At 40.0% G+C, this 24,235-nt stretch overlaps 1 protein-coding gene across 2 annotated transcripts in view; it reads right to left on the reverse strand.

Moving 5' to 3' along the window:
* The window catches only part of COLEC10 (collectin subfamily member 10), a 46,971-nt gene that overhangs the window by 16,094 nt on the left and 6,642 nt on the right, over positions 1-24,235 (reverse strand). Inside the window, exons 1-4 of one of the 2 annotated variants that reach the window (XM_068983596.1) lie at positions 11,315-11,372; positions 9,083-9,430; positions 2,470-2,541; positions 745-816 (exon numbers count right to left, since the gene is read on the reverse strand). In XM_068983596.1, coding sequence (XP_068839697.1) covers positions 745-816; positions 2,470-2,541; positions 9,083-9,323 — 385 coding nt within the window. In that variant the 5' untranslated portion in view covers positions 9,324-9,430; positions 11,315-11,372. Of the gene's footprint in view, positions 1-744; positions 817-2,469; positions 2,542-9,082; positions 9,431-11,314; positions 11,373-24,235 lie in introns of those variants that run through there. The other variant, XM_068983597.1, reaches the window with a different exon arrangement.

The following is a 24,235-nucleotide window of genomic DNA, read 5'->3' on the forward strand; positions in this document are numbered from 1 at the left end:
TATATGCTTAAAATACTCCTCTGATGTAATTCATCTCCACTGGAGCAGTTGGTAGGTTCAAGCAAATTGTGTATCCAAGTAAAAAGTGATCACTCTGCATCTTCAAACCAATAGTACAACGTCTGTATGAATTGCTAAATATCAGAATCAGTAAGAACCTGCTACCATTGCAGGGCTTTAGGAAAAGATAAAGAGTGCTGAGATAATAAAGAGAACACCACCTCTGTTTTACATAATAGTGAAGCAGGAATGTGCAGGATCAAAATATGAGTGAAAATGAAAGGATGTAGATATATACACTTCAGATTCCTACTCTGTTAACAGATCTCAGACACAGAATTATTATTATTCCACTCCAATTAAAATACAATATTCTACTGTTCTTGGCTGTCTTGATTTTTATGAATAATTGTTTTCTACACCGAGTGTGCTTCACGGTCATGACACCCATTTTAATCGTATAAAGGATTATAACCAGTAGGTCCCAGGAGACAGTTCTATGTACAGTTTAACTGAACGTTATGTTTGACTCTGTCCTTGAATTTCAATAGAATTTTGCTCAAGGCTTTTTTGTAAAGACACGTTGCTTACATATGGAAGAAACAGCCAAGCTCGGAAGAGAGAACTCGTATTTTAAAAGAAAGGAAAAGGATCATTTTTGTGATACAGAACATTTCAAAATAGATCAAAGGTAGGTTCCATCTGCTTTAAATTGCTACTGGAGAATGGTAAAATACAGCTTACCCTTCTTCCCAATGGGCCCGGTCTTGCCAATATTGCCTTGATCTCCTATATCACCCAGTTCTCCCTTAACTCCTGAAAAGCAAAATGTGTCATCTTTATATCTTAAGGTTTTATCTTACTTTTAATGATATGCCTAATATATGATATTTACTGGAAGGAAATACTTAAAAGTGCATTCTTCTATCTGTGATATATAATATATATTCTTTGCTATATCACCTATTTTAATAGCATTATAATGTATGCACTAAAATTAAAGTGTGAGTGAGTATGACAGTCCTGGGTTTGATGATATTAAAATGCTTACAGATACAATATTTCTAAAGAACTCGAGCAGAGGATGTTTAATCTAAAGGTCAGATAAGAGGCTGAGTGAAAGAGTTCTTGTATTTTATTCAAATTCTATTCCTCCTGAGATCCATTTTAGCTTCACTTTCGGGTTCTATTTCCTCACTACCTTAAAACAAAATTTGACATTTTTAAAAAAGGGAGCGAATGCACAATCATAAAACCTAGTAATCAAAGGGACATCAAAGATTGTTCCACCATATTTTTATTTAAAATATATACCTATATAATCAGGAATTCCTGAGTTCCTACAAAATTGTTATTAATTTGGGTTTTTAATCTGTGATCATCTAAAAAATGTTTACCAGTTGTAAAGGTGTCTATATGTGAGAATAATTCTGCAGTTGATTGTACATATTTCTTCCCAATCCAGGGATCCAACTCATGCCTCTTACATTTCCTGCATTGGCACCGGCATTCCCTACATTACCACTGGCAGCACCAGGGAAGCCTGTTTTCAGACTAAGAAGAGTTTAAGTCAGCATTTCTCAAATTGAAGCCGCAAAAGCCTATGAGTCTGCTTCTCTTTAAATTATTGGAGATATGAAAATCAGTGGTCCAGGGCCACCACCTTGCAGCAGTTGCGAGGAACGGTTCTAGCGTTCAGGACACACACACTTAGACATCATAATGCAGAAGCTGTATTTTGTCAAGGTTAAGTCTTGTCTTGTGATGAAAACATGCACAAAAATCCTTTGTGTTATTCTCATTTTCTTTGCTTGTACCTCTCCCATAAATCCCCCACCACTTACTGGGAGATCTCGGGGAAAACTGAGTAAATCAATGGATCAGACAGTTCTTTCTGTTCTTTCTTATCTTCCTCCTCACACTCTAAACCAGAGTTGCTTGGTGTGGCTTCTGAGAAGAGACACAGCAATGAACAAAGCTGTGTTTCTAGCACTAATGGTTTCTCAGATGTTCCCAGAGACTGCTATGCTCCAGAATTCCCAGGGTGTTCCTCTTTCATCGGCCCTAACTGTGCAGCCTGAGCACTGTGTCCAAGTCTTGCTGACAAGCAATCTCATGGGAACTCTCTGGTGTGTGGAGTCGCTCAGTCGTGTCCAACTCTTTGCGACCCCATGGACTGTAGCCTACCAGGCTCCTCCCTCCATGGGATTCTCCAGGCAAGAGCACTGGAGTGGGTTGCCATTTCCTTCTCCAGGGGATCTACCCAACCCAGGGATCGAACCCAGGTCTCCCACATTCCAGGCAGATGCTTTAACCTCTAAGCCACCAGGGAACTCTCTGGTGGTGACTAAATTCACATGTGAAATATATTTCATAACTCTTTGGAGCAGAGGGTGTTATGGAAGCTGTTAAACTTCCAGGCCAAATCCTGTATAGAGAAAAGTGTCAAAGTCACATCGTGTCACCTACCTTTTGGCCCCATGCGTCCCACTTTGCCAAGCTTTCCCTCCTCTCCTGGATCTCCTTTTTCACCATCATCTCCTTTTGAAATGAAAAATGAATGAGTGGAGCAGCTCAAATAGTAACATAAGCACAGATTCCCCAGGAGAAACTGAACATGGTTAGAATTCATCTCTCAGCTCAGTGCTTGCCTTACAGTTTCAAGGTGATTATGCCCAATAGGTACACGTGAACTAGACACTCAGAGAAAGAGAAGAGATTCCCATTAACTTTTTTCTTTCACTTTTCCCTTGTTGTTGGAGGAGGTAATCAAGAGGAGGTGACTGTTGGTTGACCAGCAAGCTAGACCCTAGCTCCTCACCCTCTCTCTTGTCCGTGGAATGTACGTTCCAGTCTGTTTGCATAGCTGAAGCCATTTCAAGGAAGCAGCCTTGAGACAATAACATGTTGAAACCACCTAGGCTGAAAATATGACTGAGCCCAGTTAAGGCATCTATATAAATAAACCTTTAAGATTCTGGTGGGTGAGTGCAGAGATCTACTTGTCTTAAGGCTGCTCAAGACTAATCTTGAGGCTTTCTTTGTTTATGAAACATTCCACCTACCATTTTGGAGTGGCCTGCCTTTCTTTTTCACTCCTTGCCCTCCGTGTATGGGGACATGTTCAGATTTCACTGAGGAAACTCCCCAAATTGCAAACCAACACACATCCAACTTGGTATTTAAAGAAATATCCTTGTTGGTAAAACCCTAAGAAGTTTGCTTGGCCTGACAAATCTTTATTCTTGCTGGAGAATCTGGCAAATTCTGGAAGTACGTGAATGTATATACATCCATATACATGCATATCAATGTATTATATGTATAAATATATATATTCAGTTCAGTTCAGTCACTTAGTCAAGTCCAGCGCTTTGTGACCCCATGAATTGCAGCATGCCAGGCCTCCCTGTCCATCACCAACTCTCAGAGTTCGCTCAGACTCACGTCCATTGAGTTAGTGATGCCATCCAGCCATCTCATCCTCTGTCATCCCCTTCTCCTCCTGCCCCAAATCCCTCCCAGCATCAGGGTCTTTTCTAATGAGTCAGCTCTTTGTATGAGGTGGCCAAAGTATTGGAGTTTCAGCTTTAGCATCAGTCCTTCCAAAGAACACCCAGGACTGATCTCCTTTAGGAGGGACTGGTTGGATCTCCTTGCAGTCCAAGGGACTCTCAAGAGTCTTCTTCAACACCACAGTTCAAAAGCATCAATTCTTCGGCACTCAACTTTATTCACAGTCCAACTCTCACATCCACACATGACCACTGGAAAAACCATAGCCTTGACTAGATGGACCTTTGTTGGCAAAGTAATATCTCTGCTTTTTAATATGCTGTCTAGGTTGGTCATAACTTTCCTTCCAAGGAGTAAGCGTCTTTTAATTTCACGGCTGCAATCACCATCTGCAGTGATTTTGGAGCCCCAAAAAATAAAGTCCGCCACTATTTCCACTGTTTCACCATCTATTTCTCATGAAGTGATGGGACCAGATGCCATGATCTTCATTTTCTGAATGTATATATATTAAGTATACATTAATTGTATAATATGTGTGTATGTGTCCATGCTCAGTTGTGTCCATCTGGAAAGCCCATATATATTTATTGCTGTCTGACTTGAGAATCACAGATGCTTGAGAATCCCAAAATCATAGGCATGGACCTAGAAGGTAAAAACAGAAAACTCGCTGGGAGTGGGGAACAGCTGCAAAGCAGGTCAGTGTGAGCAGTGACTGTTTTAGTCATAGGTGGGTCTAGCTCTAGCAGTTCACCAGTCAACAAGGACTAAATGAGTGGTTTGGTGGAAGGTGTCCTAAACTGTGACCCACGAATCCTGACTTTATGTCGTGTTAGTCACTGATAGGTCAAGCAAATTTGCAAAAGTCAATGATTGAGCTTATTGGCTTTGGTGTGAGATCAATCTGGAGTTTCTCAGCTCTAGTATTCAGTACCTGGAGAAAGTTGAATATGTGAGGCTCAATATATGAGCCTCATTTTTGTCTTCTATAAATGGAACTAATAACATCTAGTAAAGAAGGCTCCTGAAAAATTTAAGTAAGATACTATGTGTAAAAGAAGGGCTTCCCTGGTAGTCAACAGTAAAGAATCTGTCTGCCAGTTCAGGAAATGCAGGTTAGATCCCTGGGTTGGGAAGATCCCCTGGAGAAGGAAATGGCCACCCACTCCAGTACTCTTGCCTAGAAAATCCCATGGACAGAGGAAGCTGGTGGGCTACAGTCCATGGGGCCAAAAAAGAGTCAGACACAATTTAGCAACTAAACAATAAAAATGCAGAAAAGACTGAAACATTGCATTCACCTGAAACTAACACAACATTGTTAATCAACTATACCCCAGTATATAATAAAAAAATTTAAAAAGACCCAGAATGTAATGATGCTTAGCAGTGCTGGTGGCTTTTGTTCTTTCCTTTATACTTCAGTTTCCCCACCCTTCAAGTGGAGAAATCACCGTCCTCCCCAAGTGGAGATAATCACCGTCCTCCCCAACTCTCCCAGTGTATTAGGATCAACAAGGAAGGCATGTGAATGTGCTTTGAAAATAAAAAGCACAACCCACAATATTATTAAGACCAGCTACCTGCCTTATCACCACAGCAATCTCAGGACAGGAAGGAGTCCTGGTTATCTCCAGTGGAAAGTGGTAGATAAGAGACTCAAAAAACGAAAATGAAATTCCTGGGATTAGATTAGATTAGTGTGGGAGAGAGAATGTTGAGACATTCATTTATCCAGAAAAAGCACAATCAGCCATTCTCTAATTTTTTTTCCGAGAACAGAATGTTTAAATGAAAGCATAGCAAAGTATGGAACAGGTTAGATTTCTAGATCGTGGGACTGGTCAGGCACTGGAACCCTGAACGCATGAAACTCTAGTATCTCCTTCAGGGGAAGGCTTTCACAAAAATATTCACAGATGATTAGTGTGATCAGGTCAGTGACGTGACGTGGATGAACTAGATGGCATTTCTCCAGCTAAAGTTATTAGTGAGTGTTTACTGTGCAATTATAATGTGTGCCAGCCCTGTGCTAATGTGCCCATCACAGCAATTATAGGACATAGAAAGGATTACTGCTCCATTTTATGGATGGAAAAACTGAGACTCACTGAGATTAAGTTGTTACCCTATTCCCATAGAACTTGTGAGTGGCAGAACTAGGATTCAACAATACGTCTATCTCTGCCTCTCTCAGTTCAGTTCAGTTCAGTCGCTCAGTCCTGTCTGACTCTTTGTGACCCCATGAATTGCAGCACTCCAGGCCTCCCTGTCCATCACCAACTCCCTGAGTTCACTCAAACTCACGTCCTTCGAGTCAGTGATGCCATCCAGCCATCTCATCCTCTGTCGTCCCCTTCTCCTCCTGCTCCCAAATTCCTCTGGATCCCTACTAAAAAACAATTGTCCCTTCCACTCTAGGATTGTGCAATTCTTAGCAGACTGTGGATTTTATCGAACTTGACGCTGCACCAGATTTTTCAAGGAGAAAAGGGGAGATGCAGAAAGTGAGTTTTTGTTCCTCTTTAAGTAAGAAAGAGAGGGGGGAAAAAAACCCAGCTCAATGTCTCAGTGACTTAATTCATAGGGAATATATCCTTGAGGTAATTTACTATAAGTGAGATCTGGCTCTGCCACTCACGAGCTGAGGGACCTCTGGAAGCCCTTGACCTTGGACCTGGTTTCACTCATTTGTAGAATGCCACAATAATACCCTTTTCAGAGTTTTAGTATAGGTAAAATTAGAAAAGCATTTCCTTCAGGAAGCTCTCTCTAACTCTCTCAGGCTGTACTAAATTCTCCCTAAAGTACCACCTTCTATGAGTCTGTTTATCCATGCTGTGTGTTTATCTGTTTATCCTTTATACTCATCTGTGACCTGTAGGATCCCTGGGGTCTTGAGTGATTTTTCTACCACCCCCAAAACTTAGCAAAGTGCTTGACTCTGGAGCTTAATAAATATAGTTGAACTGGGTATGTTTTATGAGCCGTGAAATATGTTACAAATACAGTGATAATGTTTATTGAATATTAAGCACCAAAGAGTTCCTAGTCCTGGACCTGCATACTGTCATTTGAGCTCCACAACAACCTCTGAGATGGATATCTCCCTTTTACAGAAGAGAAAATGAGGTCAAAAAGAGGTTAAATAACTTCCCAAAGTCACATCGATCATAAGTAATAAAGCCAGAATTCAAACCAGGGAAAATGCCTTCAAAACCAATGTTCTGAACAATGTGTATGATTGGGAACAAATTTCTGTTTTAACATTTCTGGGTCTGGGAATTGTTATTCCGAAACAATGAGGCTTCCTTGATGGCTCAGTGGTGAATAATCCATCTGTCAATGCAGGAGGGAGAAAGTAATGACAACCCACTCCAGTGTTCTTGCCTGGAGAATCCCAGGGACGGTGGAGCCTGGTGGGCTGCCATCTATGGGGTCACACAGTCGGACACGACTGAAGTGACTTAGCAGCACCAGCAGCAATGCAAGAGATGCAGGAGATGCTGGTTCGATTCCTGAGTTGGGAAAATCCCATGGAGAAGGAAATGGCAACCCACTCCAGTATTCTTGCCTGGAGAATCTCATGGACAGAGGAGCCTGGCAGGCTATAGTCCTTGCACTCGCAAAAGAGTTGCACGTGACTTGATGACTAGACAATTCTGCACAATGGGACCAAAGATGCATGTCTGGCTCACCAAAAGGCAAGATCAAATGCAGGCACGTGTGTGCTTTTCTGAATCATAAAACCGCACTAATAGGAATTATTAGTGCCATGATTATTCCTCCTCTCTGCCTTCTTGTAAGCTTTCCCATTCATTTTCAAGTGAGTCCTTAACGGGAGGCAGCCAGGTGACTGACTTAGTCATCTGCTGCTCTCTGGTGGTTGCTGATAGAGACCTGGGAGGGTGAAAATAGGATTATCATCCTTTTGACCTGTGTGCCTGAATCCCGGCCTGGTGGTGAGAGGGCTGCTGCTGCAATGGAGTAAACAACTTGTCCCCTTGCCTGGAGCTTGGGCCCCAGCTTCATTTGATCTTTGGGACTTGTTTTAATGAGAACAGAAGAGAAGCATAAAAGCCAGCTTTGGAAAGGATCCCCACATGGCTCACAGTTGTCTGCTTTTATCCTCTTGGCACTATTTCATTGGATTACTAGGGCAATTTAGACTTACTTTCCTTCTTTTAAAAATAGCCACTTTACATTTAAAAATTAAATGAAAAGCTATCAACTGTAATGAACTCATTTCAATTTTACAAAAATGATTTGTTTCAGCCCCCCGCCCCAGGCCACCAGCTTGCTGAGGTAATCTCTCCAGCAGAATTCCAGCAGAGCACACAGCTAAGCAATTTTTCTTTAGGTACAATTTTTTTTTCCCCAACAAGCAAAAAGTCTTTTAAAATTAAATTCTAGTTTGAAATGAAATAGCTGAGCCTAGGTCATTACCCCTTGCTCAAAGGAAGTAATTATTAAAAATTAGAGAATTGGTTTTGGAAATGTTAAAGAAAATTCACAGGAAGTTTTGTACTTTTTCCACTACTGCCAGAATAATGTTATATATGATGGGAGTAGGGATGAGGGACATTCACAGTCCTTCTTCTGGTTTCAGGATGATTCAAGGGCATTACATTTATTCCTAATATTATGACATCAGCTCCACCTCAGATCATCAGGCATTAGATCTCAGAGATTGGGGACCCCTGGTCTAAATGGTCTTATACTCGAACTGGTACCAATTGGTTAATTAGAGCCAATAAGAGAAGATTATCTTTATATATATATATATATATATATATATATAAATATATATATATATAAAGGACAAGATTAAAGATAATATTAAAGATTATTATTAAAGAAAATTAAATATTATCTTTAATTTAAAACCAGGCATGGCTTGCTGATTCCCCCAGAGACAGCACTGGGGGATAGTGGAGTGAGATTACAGACCTATGGTGATATTTTTTATCACAGCACGCTTTCTTCATTTGAGATTCTAAGGGGCAATTTTCTTCATTTTTTTTTTGTAATGAAAGCACAAAAAAATGAGCAGGTATGATTTCTAAAGAAACATTATTTTTCCCATTTTCACGACCAGGAGGCATGCTATCTGTGGATAAGGGGGATCCTGACCTTGGTCAACCTTGCTTAAGAACAATAAACAATATCTTTCTCCATGATTAGTAAAGAGACGGTGGTAACACACAGGTTCTCTAAGATATTTTTCTGAGATGCTTCCCTAACATTACGTCACCTCCTTATGATGAATGTGCATGAAATAAGATCATTCTTGTAAATAGCCAACACTTTTCCTAACACATTTAAAATGTCCACAGGAACCTCCCTGCTGGTCCAGTGGTTAAGAATCTGCCTTGCAATGCAAGGCATATGGGTTCGATCCTTGGTGGGCAACTAAGATCCCACATGCCACAGAGAAACAGCCTGTACACCACAAATAGAAAATTCATGCGCCACATCGAATATCCTGCTCGCCGCAACAAAGACGTGAATGCAGACAAATAAATACATAAATACTAAAACATTCATAAAATATTGCTTGTACCTGTCCAGAGGAGGAATATGGTTACAAAAGAACCATGTTCAGGAAACTGCATGCCTTCAAGAAGAAAAGTTGTCCCAGGGAGAATCTTACATGAAAGGTGACAGCTTTTGATCAAGGTGAAATTTTCAAGGGGCTCAGTCTTAAGAACCATAAGTCTGTTCAAGTTGAATGATGTAGCAATGTGACCATCATTCAGGTTTACTCCAGAAGCTTGATGCAATGGATAGAACAGGAGTTTCATAGTCTGTTATGGGCTGAATTGTATCCTTTTTCCAAAATTAAGTCTGAGCACTGAAGAACTGATGCTTTCAAATTGTGGTCTTGGAGAAGACTCTTGAGTCCCTTGGACTGCAAGGAGAGCAAAACAGTCAGTCCTAAAGGAAATCACCCCTGAATAATCATTGGAAGGACTGATGCTGAAGCTGAAGCTCTAATACTTTGGCTACCTGATGCGAAGAGCCAATTCATTGGAAAAGACCCTTATGGTGGGAAAAACTGAAGGCAAAACAAGGGGGCAGCAGAAGATGAGACAGATAGCATCAGCAACTCAACGGACATCAGTTCAGTTCAGTTGCTCAGTTGTGTCCGACTCTTTGCAACCCCATGAATCGCAGCACGCCAGGCCTCCCTGTCCATCACCAACTCCCGGAGTTCACTCAAACTCACCTCCATCGAGTCCGTGATGCCATCCAGCCATAACATCCTCTGTCATCCCCTTCTCCTCCTGCCCCCAATCCCTCCCAGCATCAGAGTCTTTTCCAATGAGTCAACCCTTCGCATCACGTGGCCAAAGTATTGGAGTTTCAGCTTTAGCATCATTCCTTCCAAAAAACACCCAGGACTGATCTCCTTTAGAATGAACTGGTTGGATCTCCTTGCAGTCCAAGGGACTCTCAAGAGTCTTCTCCAACACCACAGTTCAAAAGCAACAATTCTTCGGTGCTCAGCTTTCTTCACAGTCCAACTCTCACATCCATACATGACCACTAGAAAAACCACAGCCTTGACTAGACAGACCTTTGTTGGCAAAGTAATGTCTCTGCTTTTCAATATGCTATCTAGGTTGGTCATAACTTTCCTTCCAAGGAGTAAGCATCTTTTAATTTCATGAATGCAATCACTATCTACAGTGATTTTGGAGCCCCCCAAAATAAAGCCTGCCACTGTTTCTACTGTTTCCCCATCTATTTCCCATGAAGTGATGACATGAATTTGAGCAAACTCTGGGAGATAGTAGAGGACAGAAGAGCCTGGTGTGGTGCAGTCCATGCAGGCACAAAGAGTTGGACATGACTTAGAGACCGAACAGCAACCATAACCTCAGAATCCATGTGTTCAGGCCCTACACTAGCACTTTAGAATGGGACTAGATTTGGAGATAAGGCCTTTAAAAAGGTGGTTCACTGAAATCGTGGCTTTTAGGGCAGTCAATCCAATCTGACTGGTGTCCTTATGAGAAAAGAAACTTGAACACACAAAGGAATATGAGGGTTACTTATGCTCATCCCTGACAAGGCTATGTAAGGACACAGTGAGAAGACAGCCATCTGTAAGCCAATGAAAGGTGTCTTGGCTAAAAGAGACTAAACCTGACAACTCTTTGTCCTTGGACTTCCAGTCTCCAGAATGGTAAGACAATAAATTTCTGTTGCTCAAGCAACCCAGTTTGTGGTATTTTGTTATTGCAGCCCTAGCAAACTATTAATAAATCACAGTTATGCAGGATTTAGTTCCCTGACCAAGGATGGAACCCCGGTCCCCTGCACTGAGAGGACAGAGTCTTAGCCACTGGACCACCAGGGAAGTCCTCGTTCCTCCTTTCTATGTCCCATCTTGATGCTTATTTTTTCTCACATCCATCCTTTCTTTCTCCTTCTGTTTCTACTGCCATTATTTTACCTCTTCCTATCCTCATACACTGACCCTTGCAACTGAGCCCTACATGGTCTCCACAGTCTTTTATTCACTGGTGATTCCAAGTGCCTAGCACTGTGTCTGTTCAATACATAGTTGTTGAAATACTGGTTTCTTTGACACTGAACTTCAGTTTTTAAAACCACCATGCAAACTTAATCTTTGTACAATCACATTTTCAATATAAAACTGCCCTATTCAAAACATTTCAGCAGTTCCTCTGTGTTTCTAGGTCAGGTCCAAACTAATTAGTCTAGTGTTTGGACTTTCACAGACTGGCAAGAGTGGAACTTTCTGGCATTATTTTTTGACACTGACCTGCATAACCTTTTATTCCTGCCCAATGTGTCTGTTCACTGTTCATGAAAATGTCTTTCAATGTGTGTCTCCATTGAAAGGCACATGTCTTTCTCTCTATTTGAAATTCATCTCCTAGGGAAAAGTTATAAAATAAAAGACTTATATGACTATATGAGAAATTTAAAGTTTTTATAGGATAAAAGATGCCCCATACATATATAAATTTTACCAACAAAAATATGATAGATAAGAAAAAAATCAAACACTAAGACATAAAAAATGATTAATATTTTATCATACAAAAAGTTTTTGCAAATCACTTTCCAAAAAAAGACAATAAATGAAATTAAAAGATTAAAAGATAATCTAAAAATATTAACAGCAAATGATGAATGAAAATGTCCAGATTCACTATTAGTCAGAAAAACATATATCTGTGTAAATATCTGTATCATATTTTACCATCAGATTTAGTAATAATTTCAAAAGATTAATTGTATCTGAAGGTGCCAGAAAGAGAAAACACTGTCATTGTTTTTGGCAACATAAATTGTTACACTTTTGGAAAATAATCTATCAATGATGATTAAAATAAAAAATCCACACAGTCTACCTTGAAAGAAAAATGAAAGTGTTAGTTGCTCAGTCACGTCTGACTCTTTGCGACCCCATGGATTATAGCCCACCAGGCTCCTCTGTCCATGGAATTCTCCAGGCAAGAATACTGGAGTGGGTTGCCATTTCCTTCTCCGGGGGATCTTCCTGACCCAGGGATCAAACCCGAGTCTCCTGCATTGTAGGCAGATTCTTCACCATTTGAACCACCAGGGATAGGAAACCTATTTTATGGGAATAACTATAAGAACAAATGTATATATGCCTGTAGTGGTAAAAACAAAAAGCCACTAACAATCTGAATGTTTATCATCATGAGACTAATGAAAATATGAGGAATGTTATGCAACTACTAAAAACAATGAAAGATCCCTGAATTAAGGAGTGAACTCCATGTTCTGTTATTGAAAGAATGCCTCTTGGAAAGTCAGATGCGTATGATCCGACTCAGAAGAAAGAACAAATAAACAGAACAAATACAGAGAAAAGTGTTAATATCAAGCTATTAATGATGGTTACATGGGAGACTTGGATCTGAAAAGGAAGCCATAGTAAAAAGAGAGATCATTAGCTTTTTCTTTATACATCTTTATTTTATACACATTTAGACATGTTATATGCTACAACAAGCTTGAATTACTCTTGCAATTAAAAAAATAAATCGCAAATAATATAAAGGAATCTTGGCTTTTTCTCCTTTTATAAATCCTGCCCATAAGTCTTGTCTCAAATTAAATTCTAAAGTCTCTGAATTTATTGATGGAATTATTTCCTTGGAAACTCACCATCTGGTTCCTTGTTACTACTTTCTAATTGCTGCCCTGAAGTATTATTTTTAAATGCATTGTTATTTAAATTAAGAGTGTAAGTTCTTTGTGATAGGGGCAGACATTACACTTTGTTCTCAAGAGCTGTTTAGAACTGCACAATGTGCTCACTCATTCATTGCTTGAACACATATTTATTGAGTTTCTACCAGTTCCCAAGTTCTGGGCTGGATCCTAAGGATACAACACTGCCTCAGACAAAACATGATCTAAGACTAAAAGTTCAGTAGGAAGAAGGCACCGAGCAAGGTCCTGTAAGCATCGTGAGAGTTATAAAAGGGAAATTACTGTGTATTTTGTTGGCAACTAACAATGATGTAGGGGTAAGGAGACTAGGGCCTTCCCTGATGGCTTAGCAGTAAAGAATCTGTCTGAAATGCAGGAGACACAGGAGATGTACAAGACATGGGTTCGATCTCTGGGTTGGGAAGATCCCCTGGAGAAGGAAATAGCAAATGACTCCACTGTTCTTGCCTGGGAAATCCTATGGACAGAGGAGCCTGGTGGGCTACAGTCGATGGGGTTGATAAAGGATTAGGCACGACCTGGTGACTGATCAACAATAACAAAAGAGACTTGGCTTTTATTCATCTATACTGCTCTTTCCTCTGATGACAAGATAATCTATCAAATAAGAAATAAAATGGAAGTGCTTTTCTCTATTAATACATTAAACAATTGCAAGGTAATACTGGAATAGGTAGCCATTCCCTTTGTCAGGGGATCATCCCAACCCAGGGATCGAACCCAGATCTCCTGCATTGCAGGTAGATTCTTTATCATCTGAGCCACCTGGGAAGTCCTTAAGGAGATACTGGTAATGTACTAGGGGCTTCCCTGATGTCTCAGTGATAAAGAATCCTCCTGCAGAGCAGGAAATGCCAGTTCGATCCCTCCATCAGGAAGATCCCCTGGAGGAGAGTAGGGTAACCCATTCCAGTATCCTTGCCTGGAGAGTCCCATGAACAGAGCGGCCTGATGGGCTACAGTCCATAGGGTGGCAAAGAGTCAGACATGACTGAAGGAACTGAGCACGCATGCATACTGTATGAACTTATCTACTAATGATATCAACGTTAATAATGATAGTGGCTAATGTTTATTGGGTGCTTACTATGGGCCAAGCCGGAATGTTAATATGCGTGGCCACGACGTCAACCAGTCTCTTTACTGTGTTTCATCAACTCCAGGGACCCATAAACTTCCTTTCTCCTTCACCTCACCCGTGTATAACCTAGCAAAGTAAAAGGAGAATCTCAAGAATCCTACAATCTTTCTTATTTGAAATACAAAGCATCTACTCTTTGTTTTCAGGCTTACTTACCTTAAAAAGATTTCCTCCTTGGAACCTTCAAGTCTTTTGCAGTCACTGCATGTCTGAGTAACAAGGAGGAAAACAACAGCAACTAACATTATCCTTAATGTCAAATACAATATTAAGCTTTGGGGGACAGATTTTCTTCTGCCTGAACATACATTCAATACTTAAACGTACTTATAGCCAAGTCAGTAGAAATAAATGCAAGGAGGGTGTATCCAATCTGTCTAGACTGCGTGGTGACCCACAACGCAATGCAGTGGTGAAGAACAGGGCATGGGGGATTGGCACTCACAGGCTGTGAGAACTTAGCAACCCACATCAACTCTTTCAGCCTCGGTTTCCTCTTCAGTAAATCAGAAGAGTGAAATATCTTCCTCAGAGTGTTGTGGAGATGAGTAAAGTGATGATACCTGCAAGGGCCACATGGTACTGGAATGCAGTAAGTACTTGAGAAATATTATTGGGTTGGCAAAAAACATCATTGGGTTTTTCCATAAGATGTTATACAAACACTCAAATGAAAGTTTTGTTTGGTCAACCCAGTGCATTATGATAGGCACCTAGAATTTCTAGCCACTAGAAAAATTAGAGAGATACAAATTTTGTAATTACCTATAAGGAAAAAGAATCTGAAAATATGCATATATTTATATATCATTTATATATATATGTATATATATATATATAACTGAATTACTTTGAAACTAACCTGAAATTAGCACAACATTGTAAATCAACTATACTTCAAATTAAAAAAAAATAAAATAGAATAAGAACCCCCCTCAAAAAAAATGTGAAAAAAAGAAAAAGAAATTAGAGCAATACGAAGAGAAGCCAAAGGGAAGCAATGTCCTTCTCAGCTCACACCTTGGTTGTGCTGGTTTCCCATGCCCTGAGTGATATGTATTTTTGCTTCCAGAGATCTGCGCTTCTGGTGTTGAAATGTTTACAAACCCTATAGATGCAACATAACAATATTTTGTCTAAAGTTCATTCCAGCACATAATGGGGGCAGAAGCAAAATTTAAAGAAAAAGAGTTTGTGTGAGTTACTCTGTTAGTAAAAACTAATTACACAGTAATACTCTGTGTAAGTAATAACTCTGTTATTATATAAATGAACAGCCCAATCCATGGATATCCAAATTGTCTGTGAGAAAGGCAGTCCTCCCTACTGACTCTCACTGAAAAAAACCAAGTTACTGAGCAGGACCCACTGGGCCTTCCTAGGACAGGCCTTCCTCCACGTATATCCTTTGCTTTAGCTCCTCTCTGAAGTACCTAGATAATGGTATCTGATGCGCATTTCCTGAGTCTTTTTGCAGATGTGAAAACCCCCACCAAATGAAGATGTTCACTACTTGATGACCATAAGCACATAGTCCCCAGGCCTCCTAGAGCCTAAAGACTATAAAATTAATCCCTGTTACACCACCATGTTACCTCACCATCAGCCAATCAGAGACTGGTACACAAGCAGGTCAAGTACCCTGTGGACCCCACCACCAACACACCTCACCCAGCTTTCAAAAATGCTTTGCTGAAACCCTTCTGGGAGCACGAGGCTTTTTGAGTCATGAGGAACCTCATCTCCTTGCATGGCCCTGCAGGAAATATTTCTCTGCTTCCAAACTCCGACGTTTCAGTTTGTTTGGCTGCACTGTGGGTCAGGTGCACGAACTTGGTTAACAAAAAGATAATAACTAAGAATAAAGACTGTAGGTTGTATGATTAGCTTCTATAGAGAGGAAATGCCTAAAAATTATTTAGGATCTCTGTTTTCAACTGCCTATTGCACATTTACATCTGGATGTTCACAGGCAACTCAAAGAGTGTTTGGAACTCAGTATAATCTGCCAATTTTCTTTTGAAATATACACCCCCTTCACCCTCTCCCAACAGCTCTAATGTATGCTTTCTTTTTAATTTATGTTCCACCAGGACCTTCTCACATTCTTCAATCTATTGTTACCCCTTCCAAGAGATTTATCTGCCTGAAAAACAAGATGTAATTTAAATCATTCTCCTACTCAAAAACGTCCATTGGCTCCTTAGGTTTAAACTATCATTTCATTGCTCAGACCTGATAAATATCACTACTTCTACAGAACAGCTGTGAAAACATAAAAGAAAAAGAGGAGAGAGAGAGAAGAAAAAAAAGAAAACCCGAAGTACAATGAAAATTAGATTAACAAAGCATAATGAAGCATATGAATATTTACATAGAAGTCATTGGAGCTAGGATAGGGAAAATAATTCTGTTTTCTACTCTATTAAAATATCAATCTTATTTACCTAAATGGGTGTAGAATAACACTTAACTCCCCCTCCACTGGATACCACTTCTCTCAGACTAGGTCTCTGATGACCAGAAAATTGAGTCAATCATTTTGTTACATTGTGATATTTTTTTTGACAGGGCAGAGTACTGCATCCTAACCTCCCACCCCTGCTCATATTTCTAATTTCAAAAAGCAAGACAGAAAGAGGTGGAGAAGGATGGACAATGGAATGAAGCATTTTCGTAGATTCTGTTCCCAGTAAAAAATAAAAAAAACTTTTCAGGAAGATGCAGAAACACCTTGGCTGCCATGAATGCTGGACACTTTAGTTTTGCACATGCTCATCTGCTGAGACTTAAAGTATTAGTCAGTCAGAAAGAGGGAGCAGAAAAATGTGCCATTTTTGTATGGTTGAGCAACACCGGAATAACACCAACATGGTAGTACTGTTCCCCATGATCATCAGAAGAGGATGATACAGATCTAGATATTATCAACTAAAAAAATATGTACAACCTAAAACCTGAGTTATGTTTTATTCAGCGGAAATTTTTAGTACTTCAAGTCCAAGAGGAAGGTATATCTCAAGTAAGTTTGAGAGAACTGCTTCGAGAAGTGAGCAGGGAGCTAGGATATATAAGAGTTTTGCAACAAAGGGCAGTTAGTTGGAACAAAAGATTACTGTTAGTTTAAAAAAAAAAACTAGATATCCCATGGAATTCAATTTTTTTTTTTTTTTTTTAATGTATGGGTGGATGCAAGAGTCTGGGCTCACTGAAATAGTTTCTTTGATGTGTACCTCAGTTATCTGGGCCAGTATCCTGTGTTTTCACCTCCTGGGTTTTCTCAGGGCTCATGTAGGGAGTGGCTACAGTCTGATCGCTACTGTTTGCTATGCTAAATCACTTCAGTTGTGTCTCACTCTTTGTGACCCTATGGACCAGAGCCTGCCAGTCTCCTCTGTGTATGGGATTCTCCAGGCATGATTACTGGAGTGAGTTGCCATGCCCTCCTCCAGGGGATCTTCCAGATCCAAAGTTCGATTCCATGTCTCTTACGTCTCCTGCATTGGCAGGCAGGTTCTTTACCACTAGTGCCTCCTGGGAAGCCCCCTGATGGCTGCTAGATGAAAGGTAGTCTTCATTTCCTTTCTGAGTTTCCTCAGGGCTCACTGGTTGACCCTCGGAAGTGGCTGCTATCACTGATGACTATGACATCTTTTGTTTACTGATATAGCAAGCAACATTTTATTTATCAATATATATACATATATATGCTTATATATATATATACGTACATATATGTATGTACATATGTACGTATATATATATGTGTGTACGTATATATATATATATACACATATATATATGTTAAGTGTGTGTGTGTGCTCAGTCATGTCTGGCATTTTTTTGCAACCCTAAGGACTACAGACTACCTATTCCTCTGTCCACAGGATTTTCCAGGCAAGAATACTGGCATGGGTTGCCATTTCCTACTCTGGGGGATCTTCCCAATCCAGGGACTGAACCTGAGTCTCTTGCATTTCCTGCATTGGCAGGTATATTCTTTACCACTGTGCTGCCTGGGAATATATATTAATAAGAGTGGCCCATTTTAACGAAAGTATAATGTCCCCGTAGGAGTACTCTCATCTAGGAAAGCAGGTCATATCCCTCGCCTTTGCACACTCTGTGTGAGCTTTCTTTCAGTGTGTTTGGTCTCTGTCTATGGCCCAGCACTGCCTTTGCCCCGAGATCATTGCTCACATTGTCCAGCCTTGCTCCCTAAGGGCTAGGGCAGCACTGATAAACATAGATCGAGAGACCCTCCTTTTTGGTATATCAAAGCCTCCCAGTCTCCGGGGACTTTCATTTTGGTCTGTTGCACATTGTCACACTTGCTGCCTCACTCCATCTCCCAACTTCCTATTGGACATATGGGCCTCTTCCTTTTGGTTGTCTGGTCATATGGTCACTCAGCATGTGGTCTGATGAAAGAGAGATGACTTTGTCATAGCTCTGAATAACAAAATCTTTTTCTAGATATCTGTTCATCTCAGGCCAGGCAGAATGAGAAAAGGGATATTTCCACCCATGTCAGTAAAGAAAGGATGTTACAGTCAACAGCGATTGCAAGTCACCACTGATGGTGAGCCCTGAGGGAACTCAGGAAGGAAAGAATACCTGCCATTTAGCAGCCACCAGACTTCAGCCAATACTCAAACCAGATTGATTACATTCTTTGCAGCCAAAGATGGAAAAGCTCTAAATAGTCAGCAAAAACCAGACTGGGAGCAGACTGTGGCTCAGATCATGAACTCCTTATTGGCGAATTCAGACTTAAATTGAAGAAAGTAGGGAAAACCAATAGACCATTCAGGTATGACCTAAATCAAACCCCTTATGACTATACAGTAGAAGTGAGAAATAGATTCAAGGGATTATATCTGATAGAGTGCCCGAAGAACTATGTACATTGTACAGGAGGCAGTGATCAAGACCATCCCCAAGAAAAAGAAATGCAAAAAGGCAAATGCTTGTCTCAGGAGGCCATACAAATAGCTGTGAAAAGAAGAGAAGCTAAAGGCAAAGGAGAAAAGGAAAGAGATACCCATTTGAATGCAGAGTTCCAAAGAATAGCAAGGAGAGATAAGAAAGCCTTCCTCAGTGATCAATGCAAAGAAATAGAGGAAAACAATAGAATGGGAAAGACTAGAGATCTCTTCAAGAAAATTAGAGATACCAAGGGAACACTTCATGCAAAGATGGGCACAATAAAGGACCAAAATGGTATGGACCTAACAAAAGCAGAAGATATTAAGAAGAGGTAGCAAAAATACACAGAACTATACCAAAAAAGATCTTCATGACCCAGATAACCATGACAGTGTGATCACTCACCTAGAGCCAGACATCCTGGAATGTGAAGTCAAGTGGGCTCTAGGAAGCATCACTGTGAACAAAGCTAGTGGAAGGGATGGAATTCCAGTTGAGCTATTTCAAATCCTAAAAGACGATGCTGTGAAAGTGCTGCACTCAATATGCCAACAAATCTGGAGAACTCAGCAGTGTCCACAGGACTGGAAAAGGTCAGTTTTCGTTCCAATCCCCAAGAAGGGCAATGTCAAAGAATGTTCAAATTATTGCACAATTGCACTCATCTCACTTGCTAGCAAAGCAATGCTCAAAATTCTCTAAGCCAGGCTTCAACAGTACATGAACTGTGAACTTCCAGATGGTCAAGATGGATTTAGAAAAGGCAGAAGAACCAGAGGTAAAATTGGTAACATCCGCTGGATCATCAAAAAAGCAAGAGAGTTCCAGAAAAACATCTACTTCTGCTTTATTGACTTTGCAAAAGCCTTTGACTGTGTGGATCACAATAAATTGTGGAAAATTCTGAAAGAGATTGGAATACCAGACCACCTAACCTTCCTCTTGAGAAATCTGTAAACAGATCAGGAAGCAACAGTTAGAACTGGACATGGAACAACAGACTGGTTCCAAATCAGGAAAGGAGTACATCAAGGCTGTATATTGTCACCCTGCTTATTTCACTTATATGCAGAGTACATCATGACAAACGCTGGGCTGGAGGAAGCACAAGCTGGAATCAAGAATCCCAGGAGAAATATCAATAACCTCAGATATGCAGATGACACTACCCTTATGGTAGAAAGTGAAGAAGAACTAAAGAGCCTCTTGATGTAAATGAAAGAGGAGAATGAAAAAGTTGGCTTAAAACTCAACATTCAGAAAGCTAAGATCATGGCATCTGGCCCCATCAATTCATGGCAAATAGGTGGGGAAACAATGGAAGTGGTGAGAGACTTTATTTTGATGGGGAGGCTCCAAAATCACTGCAGATAGTGACTGCATTCATGAAATTAAAAGACGCTTACTCCTTGGAAGAAAAATTATGACCAACCTAGACAGCATATTAAAAAGCAGAGAAATTACTTTGCCAACAATGGTCCATCTAGTCAAGCCTATGGTTTTTCCAGTGGTCATGTATGGATGTGAGAGTTGGACTATAAAGAAAGCTGAGTGCTGAAGAATTGATGCTTTTAAACTGTAGTGTAGGAAAAGACTCATGAGACTGCAAGAAGATCCAACCAGTCCATCCTAAAGGAAATCAGCCCTGAATATTCACTGGAAGCACTGATGCTGAAGCTGAAACTCCAATACTTTGGCCACCTGATGCAAAGAACTGACTCATTTGAAGAGACCCTGATGCTGGGAAAGATTGAAGGCTGAAGGAGAAGGGGACAACAGAGAATGAGATGGTTGGATGCCATCACCGACACGATGGACATGAGTTTGAGTAGGCTTCGGGTGTTGGTGTTAGACAGGGAAGACTGGCCTGCTGCAGTTCATGGGGTCCCAAAGAGTCAGACAGGACTGAGCGACTGAATTGAACTTAACTGTGACTACAGCCACTCCTTAAGAAAACTCACCTCAGGATGAGTTTTCACTCCAGATATGAAAACAAAGAACACTGGCCCCAGGTAGCTGAGATGCATATCAAAGGAACAGTTTCTGAAGAGATAAATTCCTTAACTTGAGATATCTGGTTTTCCTTTAATTAACAATAGTCTTTTGATGTTCAGACTACCTGCCCTTCGTTGCAAAACTTCTATATAACCTGACTGCCCCCATCACCTCCTCAGAGCAGTTCTTTAAAGGTTACTTGAGATGCTCCCTCCCTGGCTTGAGGTCCTAAAAATTCCCACCGAATAAAACATAGCTCTCAACTTTTACATTGTGAATACTTTTTAAGTCAACAAGAACACACCATGTAATTTATTTTTTTTTACTGCAACTGATATTGTAATGTCTTATATGTACACCCATCCTTGGTGATATGTCAAATAAATGACCTTCAAAAGGATCATAAGCTTTAGTTTCCTTCTCTTTAAATAGAGATAATGATTCCTATAGCATGTCAGTGGAGCCAAAGCAAAATAATGGATAAAACTTTGTGAATTCTAAAAACTCATATTCATATAATTCATTTCACAGATACAAGTATTTTCAAGAGACTTGAAATAATGTTTTTAGATCAAGAATAGCCATGATAAAAAATTTGAACAATTAAATTATTCAGATGCTACTTCACTTGAGTCTCTGAGTGTCAGATTTTAACCACATATATTTATAACTCTTTCATAAAAGAGTAGAGAAAACTGTAAAGTATAATTTAAAGAATTCTAGAAAATTATAGAATATTGCAGATCAAATACCAGTACAAAAATCAGACAGACTGGTTATCAGTTGGAATATCCTGTAAAGATGTGAAGGTATCAAATAAAACCATTTCTAACAGAATTAGAAAGTGCCCAGAAGTAGAATTTCATAAGTACAAATAAAAAGTTAGATATATATGGATAATGACCTAAGACCAACAGAAGTGCCTGCCCAGGGTGCAGACTGTGGCTATAGGAAAATGGTTCTTAAAGGCAAAAAAAAGAAGAAAAATCCAGGAATATCATTCTCACTCTCCCTTGGATTTTGCTAATCTATGATTTTCTAATACTTAAAGAGTCCTTGATAGTGTGTTAGGGATAGTGCTAAGTGCTTTAGGTGGCTTAACTCATTTCTCCTCATCACAGTCCTATGAAGCAGTCATGCCACTATCAACCCATCTTACAGATAAAAGACTGAGGCTTAGCTTTTTATGTCTTTATTCATTTAATCCTACTACATTCCTAGGGAGTATTTACACTATTATTCCTATTTAATTGATAAGAAGCCCCAGGTTCCGTTGGAGAGTTAGGAAAAAGAAGCCACATTAACAAAGAGAAATGGTGGACTCAAGTTTGTGAACTTCTGATAAATAAAAGTTTACTTTGCAGTGAGACTAAAATAGGCAGGAAATGGCAGTAAGCAGCAGAAATGGGTCCTTTTCCCTGGTAGATTTCTGTCTGTAGAACCAAAGTTACCACCTATGAGCCTTTGTTTAGGGATGTGGGGAGTGGCTTATGGTGACTAGTAACAGCAGTGGTTCGGTTCAGTTCAGTTCAATCACTCAGTTGTGTCTGACTCTTTGTGACCCCATGAACTGCAGCATGCCAGGCCTTCCTGTCCATCACCAGCTCCTGGAGTTTACTCAAACTCATGTCCATTGAGTCAGTGTTGCCATCCAACCATCTCATCCTCTGTTGTCCCCTTCTCCTTCAGCCTTCAATCTTTCCCAGCATTAGGGTCTCTTCAAGTGAGTCAGTTCTTTGCATCAGGTGGCCAAAGTATTGGAGTTTCGGCTTCAGCATCAGTCCCACCAATGAACACCCAAGACTGATCTCCTTTAGGATGGACTGGTTGGATCTCCTTGCAGTCAGTCCAAGGGACTCTCAAGGGTCTTCTCCAACACCACAGTTCAAAACCATCAATTCTTCAGCATTCAGCTTTCTTTATAGTCCAACTCTCACATTCATACATGACTACTGGAAAAACCATAGTTTTGACTATATGGACCTTTGTTGGCAAAGTAATGTCTCTGCTTTTTAATATGCTGTCTAGGTTGGTCATAACTTTCCTTCCAAGAAGTAAGCGTCTTTTGATTTCATGGCTGCAGTCACCATCTGCAGTAATTTTGGAGCCCCCCAAAATAAAGTCTGCCACTGTTTCCACAATTTCCCCATCTATTTCCCATGAAGTGATGGGACCAGGTGCCATGATCTTAGTTTTCTGAATGTTGAGCTGTGGAAGTTCATGAAAAAAAAAAAATGATAGCTAAGCTCTATGCTAAACATGTCTTAATTTTCAGATTAAGAATTTGAGATTGGCAATATAATTATCTCCATTTAGAAAACAGGGACACTGAGGCTGATGAATGTTGTTTGCTGTTGTTTGCCACCCCATGGACTGTAGCCTGCCAGGCTCCTCTGTCTATGCGATTTCCCAGGCAAGAATACTGGAGTGGGTTGTCATTTCTTTCTCCAGGGGCTTTTCCTGACCCAGTAATCAAATCTGTCCTGCATTGGCAGGCAGGTTCTTTACCACTGAGTCGCCAGGGAACTTCAGATACGAAAGTGACAGAGGTCAAATTAAAAAACCATATATTCTATCTTCAAAGTGCATGATCTTTATCAACATGTGAGTTTCTATTACTACAGTCCCTAGGAATGATTGATATATAGCCAAATTATTATGTAGGCAAGTTGTAGGAAAAAATGGCATAGGTCATGCATAAAACTTTATTAAATGAAACAATTTTTTTTTGTCACGACTCATCTTTGTCCACACTTTGACTGACTAAAGTTTTATTCTTCCCATCCTGACCTAACCTTGAACTCTTTTCTTGACATCTATTCAAAGGGAAAAGGAGAGGGGAAAGAATGGTTCAGAACACCCATATACTGGAATATAAAGTTGAAATAGCCAAGCCACTTAAAATTTTGGTCCATCCTCATGCATAGCATACATATTAACACTCTTAATGAAAGACTCCAGTGAATTAATATAATTAATATAAAGGTTTTAGGAAAATACCTACTTGCTTAACCTCTCTGATAAAGTCACCAGAAAGAACTCAGCAGTTTAATCTGTATCAAGGTGACCGAGCTAAAACAATTCTGTACCATGTTTATACATTGACCTCCTTTTCTAATGTTAATTTATAACTCCAAGGGAAGGATCATTTCATGCCTAATGAGGATGACAAAACGTGAGGACAATGATATAATATGGTGAAATGGAACAATGTTTACTGGTTGGGAATCTGGAAGATGACTGTTAGCTCTGCCATCAATGAGCAACTGTGTGACCTAGAACAAGTTATTTTATGTCTCTGGGCTTCAGTTTTCACAAATGTGAAAATAACGGGGGTTAAATTAAGTAATCTGGAATTACTTTAAAAGGTACAGTTACTTTAAAAGGTAGTTACACTTCCAATCA

Source organism: Capricornis sumatraensis, chromosome 11, assembly GCF_032405125.1.
Source record: "Capricornis sumatraensis isolate serow.1 chromosome 11, serow.2, whole genome shotgun sequence".
NCBI lineage: Eukaryota > Metazoa > Chordata > Mammalia > Artiodactyla > Bovidae > Capricornis > Capricornis sumatraensis.